At 42.5% G+C, this 18,961-nt stretch overlaps 1 protein-coding gene across 2 annotated transcripts in view; it reads right to left on the reverse strand.

Annotated features, from left to right (window-relative positions):
• Positions 1-3,017: 3,017 nt before the first annotated feature.
• CDK5RAP2 (CDK5 regulatory subunit associated protein 2) overlaps positions 3,018-18,961 on the reverse strand; it is a 70,170-nt gene continuing 54,226 nt past the window's right edge. For both annotated transcript variants that reach the window (XM_041475062.1, XM_041475061.1), the window contains 10 exons: positions 16,307-16,423; positions 15,857-16,046; positions 15,536-15,657; positions 13,895-14,143; positions 12,834-12,923; positions 12,478-12,737; positions 9,524-9,670; positions 7,524-7,662; positions 4,522-4,568; positions 3,018-3,657 (listed from right to left, as the gene is read on the reverse strand). In XM_041475062.1, the coding sequence (XP_041330996.1) occupies positions 3,598-3,657; positions 4,522-4,568; positions 7,524-7,662; positions 9,524-9,670; positions 12,478-12,737; positions 12,834-12,923; positions 13,895-14,143; positions 15,536-15,657; positions 15,857-16,046; positions 16,307-16,423 (1,421 nt within the window). In that variant the 3' untranslated portion in view covers positions 3,018-3,597. The remainder of the gene's footprint in view (positions 3,658-4,521; positions 4,569-7,523; positions 7,663-9,523; positions 9,671-12,477; positions 12,738-12,833; positions 12,924-13,894; positions 14,144-15,535; positions 15,658-15,856; positions 16,047-16,306; positions 16,424-18,961) is intronic.

An 18,961-nucleotide genomic window follows, 5' to 3' on the forward strand; every position in this document is an offset into this window, starting at 1 on the left:
GTACCAATTGAGCTGCAGAGTGTTGCCACTTCCTTTTTTATATTTCTCTTCCCACATTGTCATTTAACTTGGGAGTGATGACAGGATTTGCTTTTTGTTAGTTTGGGAGTGTTTAAAATAAACCCAAAATGTCCAGAGGGCACCGTTGGCTCTTTGGGCCAGGCTGGATGGGAGAAGTTCACCCAAATTGCTCCATGGATCCGTGTGGAGGGTGGGGAGGGCTCTGCCCTCTCCCCAAATCTCCCTGATCCCACAGCAGCCCCAGGAAGCCCACCCCTCACTCAGCACCCTGCAAACCTCCCAGTGAACGGGCAGCTTCGGTGGAGATTAAAATACCACAAGATCTGCTGTGGTTTTGTTTTTAAAAACACCTGAATGCATTTGCATTGATTTATTTTTAATACAGAACGACCTGTGAGCTTTGGGCATTGTTTGTGTTGGTTCCCTTTGGCAGAGGTGGGTGTTCAGTGGTGGGCACGGGCCCTGCTCTGCCCCCAGGCAGTAAATATTGCCTCTTCCCAGGGATACTGCACACATTGCAGGGGGTCTAGAGAGCTGGGATAACCCCTGCCTTTGTTATTTTAGCTTTTTCCCCCCGCTTTCTTTTTTTCCTTAATCTCAACTGGCCCTCAGCATCCTCTCTGAGAAAGACCTCAGGCTGTTCCCTGCCTGAGAGCTGGGAATGAGCGGGAGGTTCAAGGTCACAGGCAGTGAGAGCAGCCTCCCCTCTCCTCCCTGAACCACTCTCTCAGCAATGTTTCCATTCACCTTGCCCACAGAATGAAAGCACAGGCAGCAACTCACTAAGCAAATGAGCCCCTCCTATAATTCCATTTGCTTATGCTGCTTATTTTTCTCCCGCATAATTATTTTTAAAGGAAAATTTAATTTTGTTTAATGGGAACAAAGTTTAACACTTGGTAAGCTTTGTCTTCCACAGCCACCATCTGGTGAGCTTTTTTCCTGGGTTTTTTTTTTCTAATTATTTTTAAACCAGCCCAGTAAATTGTGTGTGGTTAAGAGGCACTTCTCATTAAGATGAAATACTTTGATCTTGTAGGATCATCTGTTTTTAAAGAGGTAATGATATCCTGCATCTTTTTTTTTTTACCAATCTCAGTGGTGAGACCTGCCCAGGTGTGAACTGGGTGCAGCAATTAGAGCCTATCAGAAGAAAAAAGGGGTCAGGAGAAGATCTCTGAGAGGGCACAACAGGGACCATTAAGAAGTAAGTGGCAAATCATCTCAGGAAAGGGAAACATTTAACCTGGTTATTTATTTATTTTGAAGTGCAGATGGTGTGGGGGGAATAAAAGGCTGCAAGAAGACCAGGAGTCAGGGGAATGCTATATATAGCTGTACAGCTGTTTCCTTCAGGTGTGATAACTCAGAAACGCACGATGATTAATTTTGAAAGTTGAAATGTATAGCGGATTCTGATTACATCTGAGTGTCTATAATTTAGCTACTTAGTAAAATTAACTTGACGTTTTTAGTGAACTGTGAGGACAATAATGTGTGAAGAGACTGAAGAACAAGTTTGACTGCACGCTCTTCCCTTACCTCCCCCCGTTTTCCCCAATTCACGGAGTTTATTTTTAACTTTTCCCGTTTTCCCCGAATGCAGAGGAATGGGGCTGGCTCCCCCTGCTGGCTCCGGGCTGAGCCTCGGCCAGCAGGGATGTGACACCGGGAGTTACTCATTCCCAAAAACCCAGGGACACGGGCTCTGCAGGGCACAGAGCACCTCCCAGACACCAGGAATTAATTCCCAAAAACCCAGGGACACGGGCTCTGCAGGGCACAGAGCATCTCCCAGACACCAGGGATTCATTCCCAAAAACTCAGGGACACAGGCTCTGCAGGGCACAGAGCACCCCCCAAAAACCAGGAATTCATTCCAGGAAAACTCAAGGACACAGGGTCTGCTGGGCACAGAGCACCTTCCAGACAACAGGAATTCATTCCCAAAAATTCAGGGACGTGGGCTCTGCAGGGCACAGAGCACCTCCAGAAGGCTGTGGGACCCCAGTAAATCCATTTGTGTGTTTCAGAGAAGGTCTGGGCTGGGAAATTAAACAGCAGGAGCCAGCAGGGACCATGGGAAGAGGCCCCCTGGAAGTGCAAGGCTTTAGGGTGGCTTTCTCCAAAAAAACCCCCATGCACAGGGCTGGGGGGAAGGAGGGGATGGGAGAGATCACCTCCAGGGCAGACAATCTGTGACATCTCCTGGGAGGAAGGGCTGGGAACTGCTCAGCCTGGACAAGGGAATGTTCTGGGGTGATCCCATCGTGGCCTTTTCAGAACCAGAGAGGAGCAAAGAGAAAAGATGGGACAGAGACTCTTCACAAGGGCCTCAAGTGACAGGACAAGGGGGAATGGCTTTGATGGAGAGACAGGAGGTTTACACTGGATATTAGGAAACTTTTCTTCCCTGTGAGGGTGGGGAGGCCCTGGAGGCTGTGGAAGGGTCCCAGGCTGGGCTGGGAGCACCCTGGGGCAGTGGACAGGGTCCCTGCCATGGCAGGGGTGAGGTGGGATGTGGTTTCAGGTCCTTTCCCCCCGGGTGCTGTGCAGGGAACAGCCCCAGCTCAGGGGTGGGTGAAGTTCCAGCTCTCCCCACCCTCAGAGCACAAATTCAGCCTTTTGCCATTACAAAAGGGCAAAATCCAAGGGCCAATATAACCCCAATCCTGTATTGGCATCTCCTGGTGCCAGTGCTTGGATGCCAAGGGCAAATTTCCTTGTGCAATGAGGATGTCATCAGCTTGAGGGGGAAAACCATCGTGTGTTGTGCAAAATCAGTTCAATAAAATCCTTCTTGCACCACAAACTCTGCTTTTGTAACCAAAAATCACTTCAAATTATGGTCTTGTTAATGCTAAACTGAACTGTTTTCCCAGTTCACTTTGTGCCACTCAGGAAATAAATGATGTGATGTGGCTGCTTTGGTCAGTAATGCCTGAAGTCTGAGGTTTTAAACAAAATAACACAAACACATTTGTGATTATTTTTCATTTTAATTGTCTGATTTTTAAGTAACATTTTCAGACACACCATCAATCTAAGTACCTAACACAAAGCCCAGCATCAGACAGCTTCCAGAAGAACCTTCCAGAGATGGTTAAAATGCTTTAAAATATTTAACATTTTTCACATTGCTACAAAACAATGACAACTGGCAGAGTATATTTTTTTTTTTAACCTACATTCTTTTAGCAGGAGAGAAACAGTGGAATGTGGAACACATTCTTGATTCTTTTAGGACCTGTTTGACTACAACAACAAATAGTTTTACAACATGGCAAGTACAAATATAAAATTTCTAATGTGCCAACTTTAAAAAAAAATCTGGATTTTTCCTCAATTCCTGCAGTACCTTGCTTCTTAATAAATATTAAAAACCATCTTTACATTACAGAAAATGTTAAATAAGTTATTTACCAAAAGGTGTCATTTTTTGTCCTTTTTTTTTTTTGGTCAAAGGCTGATTCCATTAAAATAGCTGAACAAACATTTTTTACATCAATAAATATTAAGGCAGCACAAAGCAAACACCACTCACAAACTCAGTCTCTGTTAGCAGAACTTTCTCCTTCAGAGAATCCTTTTTTTGCTGGTGTAGGAAGGTGATTTTTGATTCTCAGCTGGTGGAACCTGGTTAGAAAAGCAATAATTATAATTATTGTACAGTACTTCAATGCCCCACAATTTATCCCAACCCCATCCTGCTGCACAGGGATGTGCAAAGAGGAGCTGCTGTGTTCATCAGATCTTCAAATTAAAATGGTAAGACTTTGTGAGCAGAAAGATTGTTTTGTGACATCACTTTGTAGCTCAGGTGGGGCTGAGAACAGCAGCTGCAGAGGGAGGTGCTGGTGGGCAGGAGGGAGAAGGGATGCATGGAAAAGGTTAGAGGAAAATGTAAGGAGGGGCTGGGATTTGTACAGTTATTCAGAGTGGAGGAGCGAGAGGGGAAGGTGGGATTTCAGTCAAGGAATGCATTGCATCCTTCAGGGAGAAAAGTCTGAAAAAGAGAAATCAAATCAGAGCAGGGGTTACTGAAACACTCCCAGGGACTGAACTGCCTGCACCAGCAGAGAGCTGCTGCCAAAAGCTGCCCCTGTTGGGTGTGTGGTTAAAAAATAAAAAATAAAAGCACCACCAGTGCCTAACACAGGCTCCAGCTTTTAACAAGGGTGTCTCTGCAGCAGGCAGGTTATCAGGCTGTGAGCTCCTGGAAATGAACTGCTGGGAGATGATGACAGACATGAATATTAATCTAGGGGAAGCATCAGGAAGGAGAGGGTTTAGGTGTTTATGTGGTCAGTCATAAAACCCTTAATTCAGCCATCAAACACAGCAGGCTATTTATCACACTAAACTGCTGTCACCCAGGCTTGATTAGGTAGCAAACCTAAAGCAAATCAGACTAATTCTGCAAAATACTCCTGACACAGCACTGTGTGTTTCTGACTAGCAGAGACCAAGGAATTCAATAAAAGCAGAAATTTTACTTACTTCCAGGTTTCCTCTAGCCTTCTTCAAGACATCATGTGTTAAAACCACTGGAAAGAAAGAGGAGATTAAAAAGATTAAAAGAATACTGCAAGTCTTTCTAAATTCCCTGTATTTGTCTTATGACCAAACATGAAATAATGTCTGAGCAGAGGATTCTCTCAGGACTGCAGCTCCAGAGCAGTGCCCACCCCTGGAATGTCATTCCCTGCTGCTGGCCTGTGCTCCTCAATTTGCTTTTCAAACCTAAGCATCCTGGAAGTGGTTTTGAAGTTGTTCTGCCATGTGGAACAGGCAAAGCTCAGCACTGCAGGTACCCCCACATCTGCACAGCCTCTGCCACACTCAGCCCTCCATCCAAGTCATACAGGAAGATTTTCTGTTCCTTTTAAGGGGAGATGGTGCATGGTCTAACTCCACTTTGATCCTTTAAGTATCCTGTTTGGGCTGGGGAGGGCAGTTAGGAGGGGGAGAAGAGGACAGATGGCAAAAGGAGTCAGTTCAAGGACAAAGCAACCTCTCTGTGCCACGGGGAAATCAAAAAGCAGTGGCCTTCCCTGAAGGGTTCCAGGTTTTCTCCATTCATCCAGCCCAGTCTGTCTCTGTGGGGCCAGCAGGAGCCCTGTGAATGGAGGAGGGGGTGTTTCCAAACACAAGTGGTATTCAGAAATGTCAGGTTAAATATGTGAGTCTCTAATCTGTGTCAGTTCTGTAACTGCTGAAATGCACCACTCACAATCTCCAATTTGATATTCCGGTCTCAAAAATAAACAATTTAACCATAATAAAGATTTTTCATTACAACAATAAGAAGCCAACAACTCCAAGGGTAGAGCTGTCACGAGATAATTACACCCCTGGCAGATTACTGCAATTTGGCACTGCATTGTTCCATGCTCAGAGGTTCAGATGAGGTTTATAAGCAATGAGCTCTCTCACCAGAGAGAGCACACAGAAGACTCTGAGCCACAAGAATGTTCCAGTCTCTGCCTCTAAATATATTTAGGAATGTTCAGCTACATAACAGAGGGAACCTGAATATCCTCACTGGAGCAGGCAGGTAACAGGGTGTGTGCAGAATGAAGGCAGGCAAGGTCACCCACTGCAGTGCTTTTCCTTTCTTGCTAGCAAAAGGAGAAGGGAAGAAATCTCAAAACTGAGGGAAGCAAGCTGATAAAATCCAGCAGCTTCAGGTAGTCCCTCAGTTTTGCTGTAGGCTTGGCCAAGAATATGTGTACAGATGCAAATTAGAAACATTTCTGAAATTGCTCTTTTAAGACAAAGGCAACTCGACATCCATAATTCCCATAATCAATGAAACTTGGAGAAAATCACATCCAGGTCTCTTTGTGTGGCAGAGTGCTCACTGCTCAGAAGAGCTCTGCTAGGAAACTCATTTCAAACCTGGCAAACTAGATTTTTCTAAATCAAAATTCTTAAATTCAGCCAATGATGAGAATTTGGAAGCTGTGCCACTGCTGGCACAGCTGCTGCTCTCCAAGCAGAGATTTGCATTACAGAGATTTCAGAAAATGCAGGTTTCAGTTTCTCAGCACCTCACTTAGAGGAGGCTGAATGCCCTGAAAAAAAAGTGAGCAAATTTAGGGCAACAGGCACTGTTTGCTTTAGGGAAATGTGGGTGGCTCAGGGATAACATTTTGGCTCTAAGGGTAAAATCCACTGATTTATACCCAGCCTAGCTCTGAAATGACCCAGTGTGTCTGAGATGACACTGGAACTGGACAAACCAGACCAGGCAATCTACCCCAGGGATATTATTTGGAAAGACAGAATAGCTTGGATTTTTACTGACAACCCCAAACTGAGCTATTTGGCTCTACAACCTGAACAAAATATTACTTATTATTTAATACAAGTAATTTGTACCCACATAATATAGCAATTTTGAAGGAAGTGACCAAACACCAGCCCATAAATGCTTGAAACAACAAAAATCTGCAGGCAGAAGATATATGGGCCTTAGATATAAAAATTACAGGCTATGGAGCAAAATAACATTTATCACTCTACATTCCATTTAACTGACTTGAGTAACATATAATATTACAGATATTTCTATAACTTTGTATGGTGAGGAAAATTTTCCAGTCTGGATTAATTAGTGATAACACAAGTGCCACTCCAGCAAGGACTAATGAGCCATTCAGTCCCATCACTTCAGAGGAGGCAAGAGTGGATATTTTTAATTTTTCTTTTTCTTTATAGAAGAAAATTAACTCCTCCTCCCACAATACACATATTGCTCTAGCAGGAAGGTAGAGGAGAGTTCCATTCAGATCTCTTCTGGTGAGTGATTAAAGTCTAAAGCAGCAAAGATGGATCTCTTCAAACAGACACGTGGCTTAACACAGCTAAAATACTCCCTATGTCCCACTTGTTTTCATGTTTCCAGATCATTTTCTAGTCATGGGCCACTAAGTGCAAATATAATTCCACAGCATGCCCTAATTTTTCTTTAAAAAATTACTCATAGCAAGCTTTTGTTTCCCTTATTCTGAGCTTGTTCTCCTGCATTTCTCAGTCTGGTGCAGAGCACTGACAGAGCTCCTTGCAGGGCAGTACCTCAGAAAATGTAAAAGCCTAATTCCATATTTATTAAGACTGAGGCAAAATCACAATTTTGACAATATCAAAAACTTTGTCTGAAAAAGGTTCACAGCAAACAGAAACTTTGCCTCTGTCCTGAGCTGTTGTAAACTAGAAACAGGAGTATCCAAAATGGAATAACCCAAGTAGGGATTAGTGGCAGCTGCGTGGATTGACACATTATCAGTGGTTTGTGTAAAACCATGAACAGCTTCCCATGAAATTCTCTACAGCCTTTTGTACTTTGGGCAACTTCCACCCACTGGAATGAGGCTCCACCAGCTCAGCACAGCCTGAGCCTGCCTGCCCCAGCTGGAGCACACGAGGGAACACCGATTTTAAAGGTAACCACAGCCTACAGAAACAGCATCAGAATCATTATTAAAGCACACACTCACACTGGTCAATGATGACCTTCTCCATGTTTTCCTTCAGCTGGTTTGTGGAGTGCAGGCGTTTCACTGTGCTGTGCAACTTCTTCTCCTGCTCAGACAGTTTCTTACGTAACCTAAAGATTTCTGCTTTCATTCCTTCATCCTAAATTGAGAGAAGAAAGTAAGATATTAAACTACTGGCTAAAAGCACTTTCTACACTGAGAATTGCTCAGTACTTTTGTACAAGTACCCTCAAGCTTCCTTGGAGTACCAGTAACTCAAAGGAGAGAAAAACCACCACTGAGTCCTGTCCTTCCTCCTTCACATCCCCCACGACACGAGATTCTGTGACACAACTCCAATTCTTAGCTGGAATTTACTGCAAGTAATTTTTCTATTAGACTGAGGAAAGTCTATTAGACTGGTGCCTATTTTTGTTCTAAGCTAGAAAAGATAAGGAAGGCCAGTGCCACGGGATCAGTGTCCTGTGTGCCAGGTTCAGAATTCCAGCCTCCTCCTTGTGTTCTGTCACTGGCTGATGCTGTTTTATCACAGGGTTAAAAGGCACTGGGACAGTTTACCTGCAAAATTATGTGACAGTGTCATTATTAAGGTTCAGTTTTCACCACCAATCCCAACAAGTTCTGGCCAGTGACTTGTAAAACAGGACTGTGAGAAGCCCTGGCACATCTGCCAGTGTCACTGATTTGGGTCCTTGTGCAGATTTAAGCTTGGACCTTTTTTCTTGTTGTGCCACTTGTTAAGTAACAAAACTTCTGGAATTTGCCCCCACTATTTATCTCTGCAGAAGAACTGATTGCTCCCAACTCCTGTGGGGCTGCAGAGAAGGCACTGAATACTCAAGAGTATTTTAGAACCCAAACTTCAAGAGAGAGAGAGAGAGAGAGATTCTTGCATATTCTGCACTTAAGACATCAGGAGCAATCTAACATCCTTAAGATCAGGGGGTGTTGGATAAGAAACTCCAGAAAAAATTCTATTAGGCTCTAATTAGGAGCATCCTGGGAATTCAGACCCCCACACACATTAAGATCAGCCTTGCAGAAGTGACTGATCCAAATCAAGGTTCAGATCAGTGACAGGAAAGCAGGAAAGCATCCCCCACATCCTGAGAGCCCTGTGTGGGTGAGAGATGTTCAGTCCCTGCAATCCAGGCCAGCAGGGAGCTGTGGATTACACACATGAGGATAAAAATGGAAGTACACACTCTTGCCAAGGCATCCCAAATCTGCAGCTGAAACATCATGAATGTATCAGACAACAAACTGCACTCCCACTGCTTTTGTGATTTTATATATTTAAGGATGCTAAAAAATATCACCAAAAATATTATGAAATTGTATAGAAAATGTTTGTTCTCCTGAAGTTTGAGGGTTTTGTCAGATATATCCTGCTTCCTTTTATAAACACATACAAAAACCTCAGTGAAATCACTTTAGATTTATTTTAAAGCCAGGGTTTGAAACAGTTTCAATGCTGAGTGGTGGGATTCTGACAGCAGAGATATTTCATTCCTCATTTAGTTTACTTTTATGCATTTGCATAGTGCAATCCTTTTTAGTTAAAGTGTTATAAAACATGTCTTGGGGTTTTGTCACACTTTTACAAAAGCTTCTTATTTTACCACTTTGGCATCAAGAACATAAAAGAAAATGTAGCTGAGATTACATCAAAGTTGCTGATGTTTCTCTTCTTACCAATACACACAGAATCAAATTGAATTTGGTTCAAGTAACAGGGAGCCCAAACCTTTTCTTGTGAGGTGGAGCATTTGCCACCTCCCTGGATTTCCTGGATCTCACATAACAGGATTAGATATTCCATTTCTATTACAAAGTACCATACAACATGACCAGGACATACTCAGCCTTACACTAAGCTGGAGACTCGGGCATGATTCTCCAAAATGACACATCTGTAACTGCTGTAAATTTTGGACATTCCCAAAGTCCAAAAAGCCAGCCCAAACCCCCAGCCCAGCCCAGCTGAAGCCCAGCAGTACCTGAATGCCCTGAGCAGTACCATGAGCAGCTTTCAGGGGAAGAGAAACTCTCCAGAGAAGCTTCAGGGAACGTGCAGCCTCTTCCAAAATCTGCTGTACTGTGTGAGTGCTCGTGGAAAAGCCATGCAGGGATGCCTGTTCTGGTACCTGTATCACAGGATTAGAGACATTTTATATTTTATACTTAAACCATTATGAAAATGTAATCTTAATTAATGGGTTTAATCCAGCTGGTGTGATTTCATATTTAAGATAATGTACACAGCCATTGTGTGCCATAAAAACTAATCTGTTAGTTAACAAAGGCTGCTGAATTATGTATTATCTGAGAATTTAGTGAGGGAGGGGATTTATCCTAATCAATAACCATGATTAACAATAGATTATATTTACTAGATTTGCTATGCCACATGGTAACACTTGGCAACTCTCTTCTTTCTTCATTTGCATTTTGTGTCATGTTATTTGAAAGTCAATGATTACAGACATCAATTTAAGCAATATAGATGTTTCTTCCTTAGCAGACCCTTTAAACTGTTCCACTTAATGCTAAAATAACTATCAGGGTACACATAAAATGTTTTCCTCTGCTGACAGATGAGAAACCAAATGGAAGAAACTGCATAAATGTGAAATAAAGGAGGGAAAGAATGTGAGGGAAGCAAATGAATTACCAAAGCAATGGTGCTACAGAAGGGGGAAGGGTAATGAAAAAAAGGCATTTGCAGTTCCTGCCCCATGCAGGATACAATCTGAATATTTATTTAGCATTGTTATCAAACCAGAATCCTCCTGTCACATACAATATCCCACTTGCTAAGTAGTCTGAAACCTCAGTGATGTAAGGCTTGATAGGAAACTGCAAATTGTGAAACTTATTGCTTTTATCTTTACACCAACAAAACAAGTTAAAAACTTAGAGAGATCACTTTTTCAGTCATTATCAGTATGTTAACTAGGTCATTGGGAAATATATGATACTTCTGAGAGTCTTAAGTGTCATTCAGGCATCATTTGACTGCGTGAGCACACATGTGATATCACAAAAAGACTTTCAGAATTGTTGCAGGCTGCACCTTCAACAGCTTCACTAATTATAACTGCAAAAATAAGTAGCACAAATTTATCCCTGCAGTTAAGACCTTCTGTTTTCTGAAGAGCAGTAAGCATGCTTTTTACAGCATTTATATTATCATAAAATCATAGGGGTGAAAAGGACCTTCATTAGACACTTAGTTTCCTTTCCCTCTCCAAGGCAGGAAAGCATTTCATGGAATTTTTTAAACACTGGCATAATCCATCCTCAAAATTGCCTCCAGTCAGTGTCTCTGAGCACCCTCCATGCCAGTGGTTCATTATTTTTACCACTGGCTGCTGTTTTCCATGCCTGATCCAGGCCCCTCCTGCTGGGGTTTAAGTTTCTTAGTTCCTTATTAGATGCCACAGATGTGCACAGATTGTTCCTTCCCTTTAATTGAAGCTCGTAGGCAAATGTGTCTTTTCAAACCACCCCAAATATGCCATCATTAACTGTTTCCAAAAATTAATATTACGTAAGAGAAAATTAGCAGAAGTAAACACTAACTAGTTCTCCTATTCTAGACAAAAAAGACTGAGGTTATTCAAGACAAAATAAACATTTTATTGGTAAAGCATCCTTAAGACTGCAGCAAGAGCACCATGAGTGCTAACACTGTCAGAGAATGAAGAAAGGATGATACTCTGAGCCCTAGAAGACAGTATTTGATCATCAATAACATATTCAAGTTTTTGGACTAGCTTATGATATTGTTAAATGTTCAACTGATAACCAGGAAGTGGAAAAATATTAAAAAATATTCCCTGAAATATAAATGTAATATGACACAAGCCTCATCAGCATACATCAATCTTTAATGTACAGTTATAACCTGGTGTTACTAAAAGGCTGAATTTAACTAAGGGGACAACTTTATCAGCTCTGTATCACATTTCTTTTAATTGTCTCATATTTCCTGGCTTTATCTCAAGCATTCATTATATGAAAATCCTAATTATTTTTACTCCTAGGTTACTTTTACACACCCCTAGTTTAAACCCTCTCTACAGCATTTTAGACTTCTACCTGGGGTTTTCTGCTGCTGCTTTTGTTTGGGTTTTTTATCACTTCCAGCACAACAAACACCGATTTCTCTAGCAAAACCAAGCAGTTTTACCTCATTTAAAGCCAAAACTGAAAGTGAGATTGCTTAAAGGCCTATAATTAACCACCTCAGAATCACACTGAGTCCATCTAGACACTGACTGTGCCAAGCTTGAGTGGTCCTGAGTTATTCAGTCAGTTCTTCCCTACACACCATTTTCCACCTCTGGGTAAAATCCACCCTCCTTTAGAGGATTTCAGTGCTCACCTGTGGGAACCCAGGGCACCAGGAATATTTCTCTGTCTGCTCTGGGGTGCCCTGACTCCCAGGGGAGCACTGACTTTGACCCGCATTCATGGAGAAAGTTTCCTGGACTTCAAGGTAGACCAGAATCCACACAAGTGTGAAATAGAAAGTAGTGTAGGTGTATCACTTGGTGAGAAATTTAGGTTTTGGGATTTTTAGTATGTTGTGGATGGAAGCAAGTTGGAGAGCACAGGGTGTTGTCCTGAGTTTCCTCTTCATGCTTCTTCTTCCTTCTTCTTCATGGGTTTGGGTGGCATTTTGTAATTGGGCAGAAAAGTCCGCATTGCAGGCTCTTTGGGATCAGTTACTGGGTTAAAAGGGAAAATAATCTAGGTGTCAGTTCTTAATTGGATAGTTTAGTATTAAAAGACCCTGTAACAAGAGACTGTTAGCCATTTTGTGCCTTGCTGCCAAACTCACAGTAGTGAGGCTGTTTTACTGATAAGAAATAATAAACACTTCAGTCCGAATATGAACTACCGTCTCAAGCGCCTTCAATCCAGACCCAGAGAAACCAATACTCACCTTTACTCCAGGCTCCTGCAGCTTGGTGCCAGTGACCCCTCTGAGAGCAATCTCCATGTCTGCCAGCACCTGCTGTCCCTCTGAGATGTGTTTCCTCAGGGCATCGTAGTCCTCGATGAGGCCCAGGACGTGCCGGCCGTTCCTGTCCGCCCACATCCGATGGCCGGGCACCAGGCGTGGGGTGCACGTCCTGCTGGAGCCCGAGGTGCTGCTGCACAGGGAGCCACTGTCCCCCTCACCCTTAGGGGCTGCCTGGGTACCTAGGACAGAAAAATCAGGTTGTTTTTTATCCTCATACAAAAAAAAAAAATGAAATTAATTTGTACTTGACTGCAGTTAAACAGGGCTGGGTGTACCTGGGTTCTCTGCTGAAATGCAGTGTCTGTTCTGCTGCTTCTGTAGCTCACCAGTGTTCCTCCTGGCAGCAGGGCAGTTGCAGAGATTTTCTACATATAAAAAGGGAGAAGGAAAGCTGTATTACTAGATTTCAAAAACCCCTCCCATCTTTTCAGTTTTTTTATTGCTGATGCTGCACTTGGCCTCTGGAAGCAGGGAAAACCAGCTGATTTTTCTAGTGTTATGCCACGGATCTTCCAGTATTTACCTAATTTTTATACCTGAGCATCTATCCAAATTCTAGGTATCTCCCAAAATCAAAGTATAGTTAAAAAATCTAAAATACATCCTGATGAACATATTTTATTAACAAATATAAGCTTCCTATTAACTCTACAAGAAGAAGGACACATTTTTTAGCTGTACCAGACTGAAGATTGTCTCTATATTCCTCCTTCAGAACTTCCACATTCCCTAAGCATCTAGGAGAAAAGCACATCTAAAAAGCTCAGCTGCTGACATTGCAAGGAATCTTTCTGGTCCATGTGGTTTTCTCTGGATGTATGGAAAGCTGTTACTGTGCAGAGCACTTTAAGGAGGAAGATTCTCATGCCCTCTGTATCACATGTACATCAATATTGGAACAATAACCTAACCCTGGGTGTAAACATTACCCTTCCCTTTATTTGCTAAAACAGCATCACTTAACAGTGATTGAAATAAAGGTAAAATATTCCTCAAGGGCAAAGAGGGGACAACTGATTTATCCAGAGCCCATTTAGTGCACTTATTGATCATTCCTGAGTAATACACACTCACCCTTAGCAGACACTATAGAGCTCAGCAGTGGAAAAAGAACCCCCCAGGTAAGCAGAATTTATGGCAATTTACTGCAGGCATCCTCCCATCCCAGAGACTCTGCTTTGCTTGGATGCAAAGGAAGCACAGGCTGCTCTAGGACAGTGCAGTGTGCACTTCACACCCAGCTCTAACAGCAGAGGGATTTGAGGAGAGCTGCTGGTGGTTAAGGCTGTAAGAGGCAGAGGTTCTGCAGCACCCAAAAGCACACAGAGCACAGTACCATCCAGTCCAGCACAGGGCTGAGAGCCTGGCTTCAACACACAGTTGATATTAACAGCTGACACTGGGCCCACTTCCTCTCTCTTCCCTTTGGAAAGCTGTTCTTCTAATTTTTCATGCAAAGACTTGTTGGTGTCCATGCTCCTCTCCAGCTGCACTCGCAGGCTCTGGATTTCAGCCAGCAGTTCGTGTAAATCAAGTGGATTTTTCTGATCTTTCTGGAATTCTTCTGAGGCATCACATCTGGGATCTGAGACAATTTCAAAAGAAATACAAACATCTCTAACAATTAAAATAATATTATCCACCAGAACACTCAGCAAGTAAGTTATAGCCAGTGCTATCCTGAATGTTAAGACTTAACTACAAACAGCATTAAGATAATGGTTTGACAAAAAAAAAAAAAGTCTTAATTGCTTCTACCCTTGAAAGATTTAAAAGGCTGAATTTTTTTTTTTACTTTGTCCATAAAAGCTACTATGTCTCATGCCAAAAGCTAAAAAATTAGATAAAAGGAGAATGAAGAGGATTTACAAAATGTGAAGTGCAGTAATGCAGTCTGGGGAGAGGAAAAGGAATGGGGAACATGAGAGTGTGGAGGAGGGATGGAATAGAACTGGGAGTTTAATTTTATATACCAAAGGAAAAAGAAAACAGTGATCACCTGGCAACCAGAGGAACAAATCTGAACCTGATAAAAGCAAGGGCTACGTTTGCCTTCTCACAGAAAGAGATCTGTACACAAACAACTCATGCATTCTCTGCTGCTGAAATCCAGCTGTTCAGGGTGTTCTCCAGACAGTGGGAAGGGGCTCAGCTGCATGAGGAAGGTGCTGCCACTCTCTAATGACATCAGGAGCTCTGCAAGGAGAATCCCTTCCACCCCTGAGCCAGCTGTGCCTCAAAGCCTGGTGCCTACAGGGCTCTTCTGCTGCAGCCTGGCAGCAAAACCAGTGGCAGCAGGGTATAACACTGAGCAGCAGGGAGAAAAATTCAACTTTTAAGAACTTCCAGTGGGAAATTTGCTGGATGTGGTAATGGCTTTTCAGCAATGAAAGCATCCCACTCTTTACCTCAGCACACCAACAGCTACATGGTGGCACAACTTCCTTCCAAGGGGGAGGAAGAACTCTGTAGTGAGCTACAGTCCTCCTCTCACTTTCAGTGACAGCAAAGTGGACATGAAATTATTAATTAACACCTCATTCAGCAAGCAGTGCCAACACTTGTGCCAGCCCCAGGGAGAAGCCTCTCCCCCCACCCTCAGCCAAGAGAAAGCAGAAGCTACCTGGGCAAGCAGGACCTGCAAGGATGCAGCAGCAGGATTTTAGAAGACAAGTAAATATCTAAGATCCCCAGGAAACTCATCCAGCCTGAGCCACTACATCTTCAATTCTGGTTTTTAGCTTAGCTAAAAAGATAAAGGAAACTTGGGGGTGTCTGGTCAACATCTAACACAGCTCAGGCTTGCAGTCACCCCAAGGAGAAAGCATCTGAGCAGCAGGCTGTCAGCTCTCCTTGCAGAGCAGACACAAGCAGAGGCAAAGGAACAGTGACCCAGCCCTCCTGGCCTGTGACAAGAGCATGTTCAGAGGGAAGAGGTGCCAGGGCAAAGGGCACAGAGCCAGCTGTGCATTTGTACCTGTCCCCTTCCTTCTTGCTTCTTCCAGCTTCTCGTACACCTTGATCTCAGTCCGCAGCGACTGCAGCAACTTCTCATTCTCAGAGACCTGATGCTGCTTTACATTGATATCTGTTTGCAACCTGTTGAGTCCCAATAAACAACTGAGTTAAATTCTGATTTTTTTTTCAAAATATAAAGTCAATTCCTCTTTCACAATTCTTCCCTTGCCTTTTGAATACATCCCTGCCCCTCATTAATATTAATGGCTATGGCTGAACACGTGCCTGTCACACTGACAACTTCTCTAAATGAATGTTTAAGTGTGGACAGAATCAATACCTGTTCAGTTCATTGCGGCTGCTGTAAATTTGACACGTCAGGTATCTGATTTCGTCTTCCTTTTGGCAAATTTGTTTTTGCAACTTTTCGTTTTCTTTCTTCATGCATTCATGGTCCTCGTGAAGATGCTCAATAATTGCATTCTTCTTAGAAAGAGATTCTCTTAACTTTTCATTTTCCTTCTGTTTATCTGAAACAAGAAGAAACACAAGGTGTCTGCAATGCCCACGGTGCACTAAGGCTATGATTTTTAACTAAATCAGCTTTTTCAGAGACTATCCAGCTGCTACTCCATTATTGCTAATCCCAGCTTGAATGCTTAAGGTTGAGCATGGAATTTCAGGGGTGCAAAGAATGGTTAATTTAATGAGTGGACTGTGAATATTTTATTGTTTTCTGATCTGGGATGAGTTGCAGGCTACTCCTGTAATGAACAGTTTACATTTTTACCTCTAGATCCTTTTGCTAGCATTGCGTTCAGAACTTGATTTTGCTTCCTCAGGAAATGTATTTCAGAAGTCAGGGAATTATGCTGCTCTGAGCCATGGATAAAAATGTTTGCAGAACCTATAAATATATACATAAAAGATGATTTATGAGTCATCTCTAGGTCATTAAAGATTAAACTTTCCAGACAAGAACAATTTAAAAAATTGCAGAAAAACATGCTATAAAAGCTATTTCTCCCCTATATATTTTGAAGGTTATCACTGCAGGCTAAAAGGCAGCTCGGGTTAATGCCAAGTAATCCAAAGCCCTGTGCAGCACAAGTGCCTCTCATTGCTGGGCAGCCATTACTAAAATTGCAGAATTATCCCTGGCAGTCTTTACCTATCAGCTAAAATCCCAACAGGACAAAATGCAGGAGTATTTTGTGACATTGCTATGATTTGAAAAGAAAACTGTAGGAGGGTTTACCATGTACTTTAGTCTTGCTCTGCTCATACTCCATTGTATTTAGTGAGAGAACAATGGGATTCTACCAGCTAATCCACAGGGGTTAATGCAGGGAGGCTTGTAAACAGTCTGGTGGGAGATCTCTTACCACACAGGCAGGAGCACAAGGCTGGAGTCACTGTCCTGGCCTCAGATTGCAAACTCAGAGCCCATTTATGATCACAGGGATGAAGATTTATCCCTCTTAAAATTCATCTTTCTTACATTTAGATAAATAAGCCAGTTTTGATCAGCCATCAGCAGCCCTGGGGAGGAACAGGCCCCTCCAGAGCTCAACTGACCCTGTCTCCCCTCTCCTCACATCTCTGAGGATGAGATCCCCTGTCCTCCAAGGGCTGGATTTCCCTGCAGAGCCTCCACGAGAAGCTCTGGGTAACTGGCAGGAATTAAATGTCTGACTTTGACAAACATAAGGATGATGAATCCTGCTCTGAGGATCTCACTGCACTACCAAGTGACTCTAAGTGTTAAATCCTGTGTCCAGCCAGTTAAACCCCAGCCCAGGCAATCCTCAATGCACTGCTCTGGTCATTCCCAGTGCACAGCCTGCAAAGTGCCACATCCCACCCTCAAGGTGCTGCCTCTGAAATGCAAGTCAAGTCATTGTTATTGCCCTTTGCAACCTCCTCATGGTCACTAAAACACTTCAGGACCCACCAGAATTAAAAGCATTTTTCAGCTGATTGGTTATCCCAGCATCTCCCACACTTTAAAGCCTGAGATAAGTACATGAGTGTCAACTATTTGGTTAATAGAGAAATAACCAGCTGGCAAAAAAAATTAGCTGAATGTATGAGGAGGATGCCTTTCAGCTCTGGCAGTTCAATTCAATTTGATGTGCTGCACTTCCTCTGAGTAATCTCATTTTATTGTAATCCCAATTGAAGCTTTTACCCACTACCTAACTGGGATGTAGTGTGCCATGATATGAACCTCTTGTCACTGCTGAAAGACTCAAAGGCTCTGGAAGCCTGGCACTAATGGCATTTTACTATCTGTATGTTAAAGAGTGAGGCAGCTATGTGAACTCAAAAGGCTTTCTCCTTTCAGACTGTAACAAAGCAATCCGAGTTGAAGTGGCAAAGCTTGATGGTCTCATCTTGATTCTAATTTAATTTATTGCCCATCAACCAGCTTTATCCTATTTGAAAAGTTATGCTATTGCAGTTCTACTGAAAGGCTTTAGAATATAACTATTGGTTATCTTACATAATAAGGGATAATGTAGAGCCAGTGGTAATAGGGCCACAATCCCACAATTTGACCCACTATTGAGACTGCTACTTCTGTGCAGAGCCCTGCTGACATCAATTACTCTCTCCACAGAGGCAAAGGTCCATCTAACCAGAGGAAAGTGGAGCATCAGGGCCCACAATTGCAACACACTTGAGTTTTCATTCTGTTTTGTGCTGAAAAAGTGAGCGCTAAGGAAGCATAACTTGAAGGTTTCAAAGGAAACACTGACTGAAAGAAAGGCACTATTGAAAATCACAGCAATGGGGAAGGAGACATTCACTTCCAGGGAAAGCAAAATAAAGGCATTCAAAAGCTGAAAAAAGTCTGAGTAGAAACATCAGCTACTTGTGGGTTAAAAAAAGCAAACAAACCCCCTTTTCATGTTAACTGCTGTTAAGAACATTTGAAACCTAGGACACTCAAAATTAAACCTTTGATTTTATTTTGAAGCCTAACATTTGAAACTATTGAAGCAATTATTTTAGTTCTACTTGCACTGCGAGCCTCAGCTCTACAGGAATGATGTAGTCATTACCAGCATTTGAGCCATTTATAGGATACTGGAAGCCCAGAGGCATTTAAATACTTAAAGAATCTAAATATTAAAAATAACATGGCAGGAACAGTGGGCAGATGTGTGTATATACATTCATACAATATTTATCAGACAAGAATAAATCTATGCAATAACTTCTGTTGAACAAACAATTCAATATCACGAATTTAGCAGGTTGCCATAAACAATTAAGTATGTTACAACTTGGCCTTGTGTTTTAAAGGAAAACAAACTAAGGATATTCAGTTAAAAGCAAAAATGTTGAATGCAAGTCACAGAATGGTTTGGGCTGGTAGGCACCTTAAGGTTCAATTAGTTCCACTCCCCTGCCATGGCAGGGATACCTCCCACTGTCC

This window comes from Pyrgilauda ruficollis, unplaced genomic scaffold (genome assembly GCF_017590135.1).
Source record: "Pyrgilauda ruficollis isolate IOZ18807 unplaced genomic scaffold, ASM1759013v1 scaffold34, whole genome shotgun sequence".
NCBI lineage: Eukaryota > Metazoa > Chordata > Aves > Passeriformes > Passeridae > Pyrgilauda > Pyrgilauda ruficollis.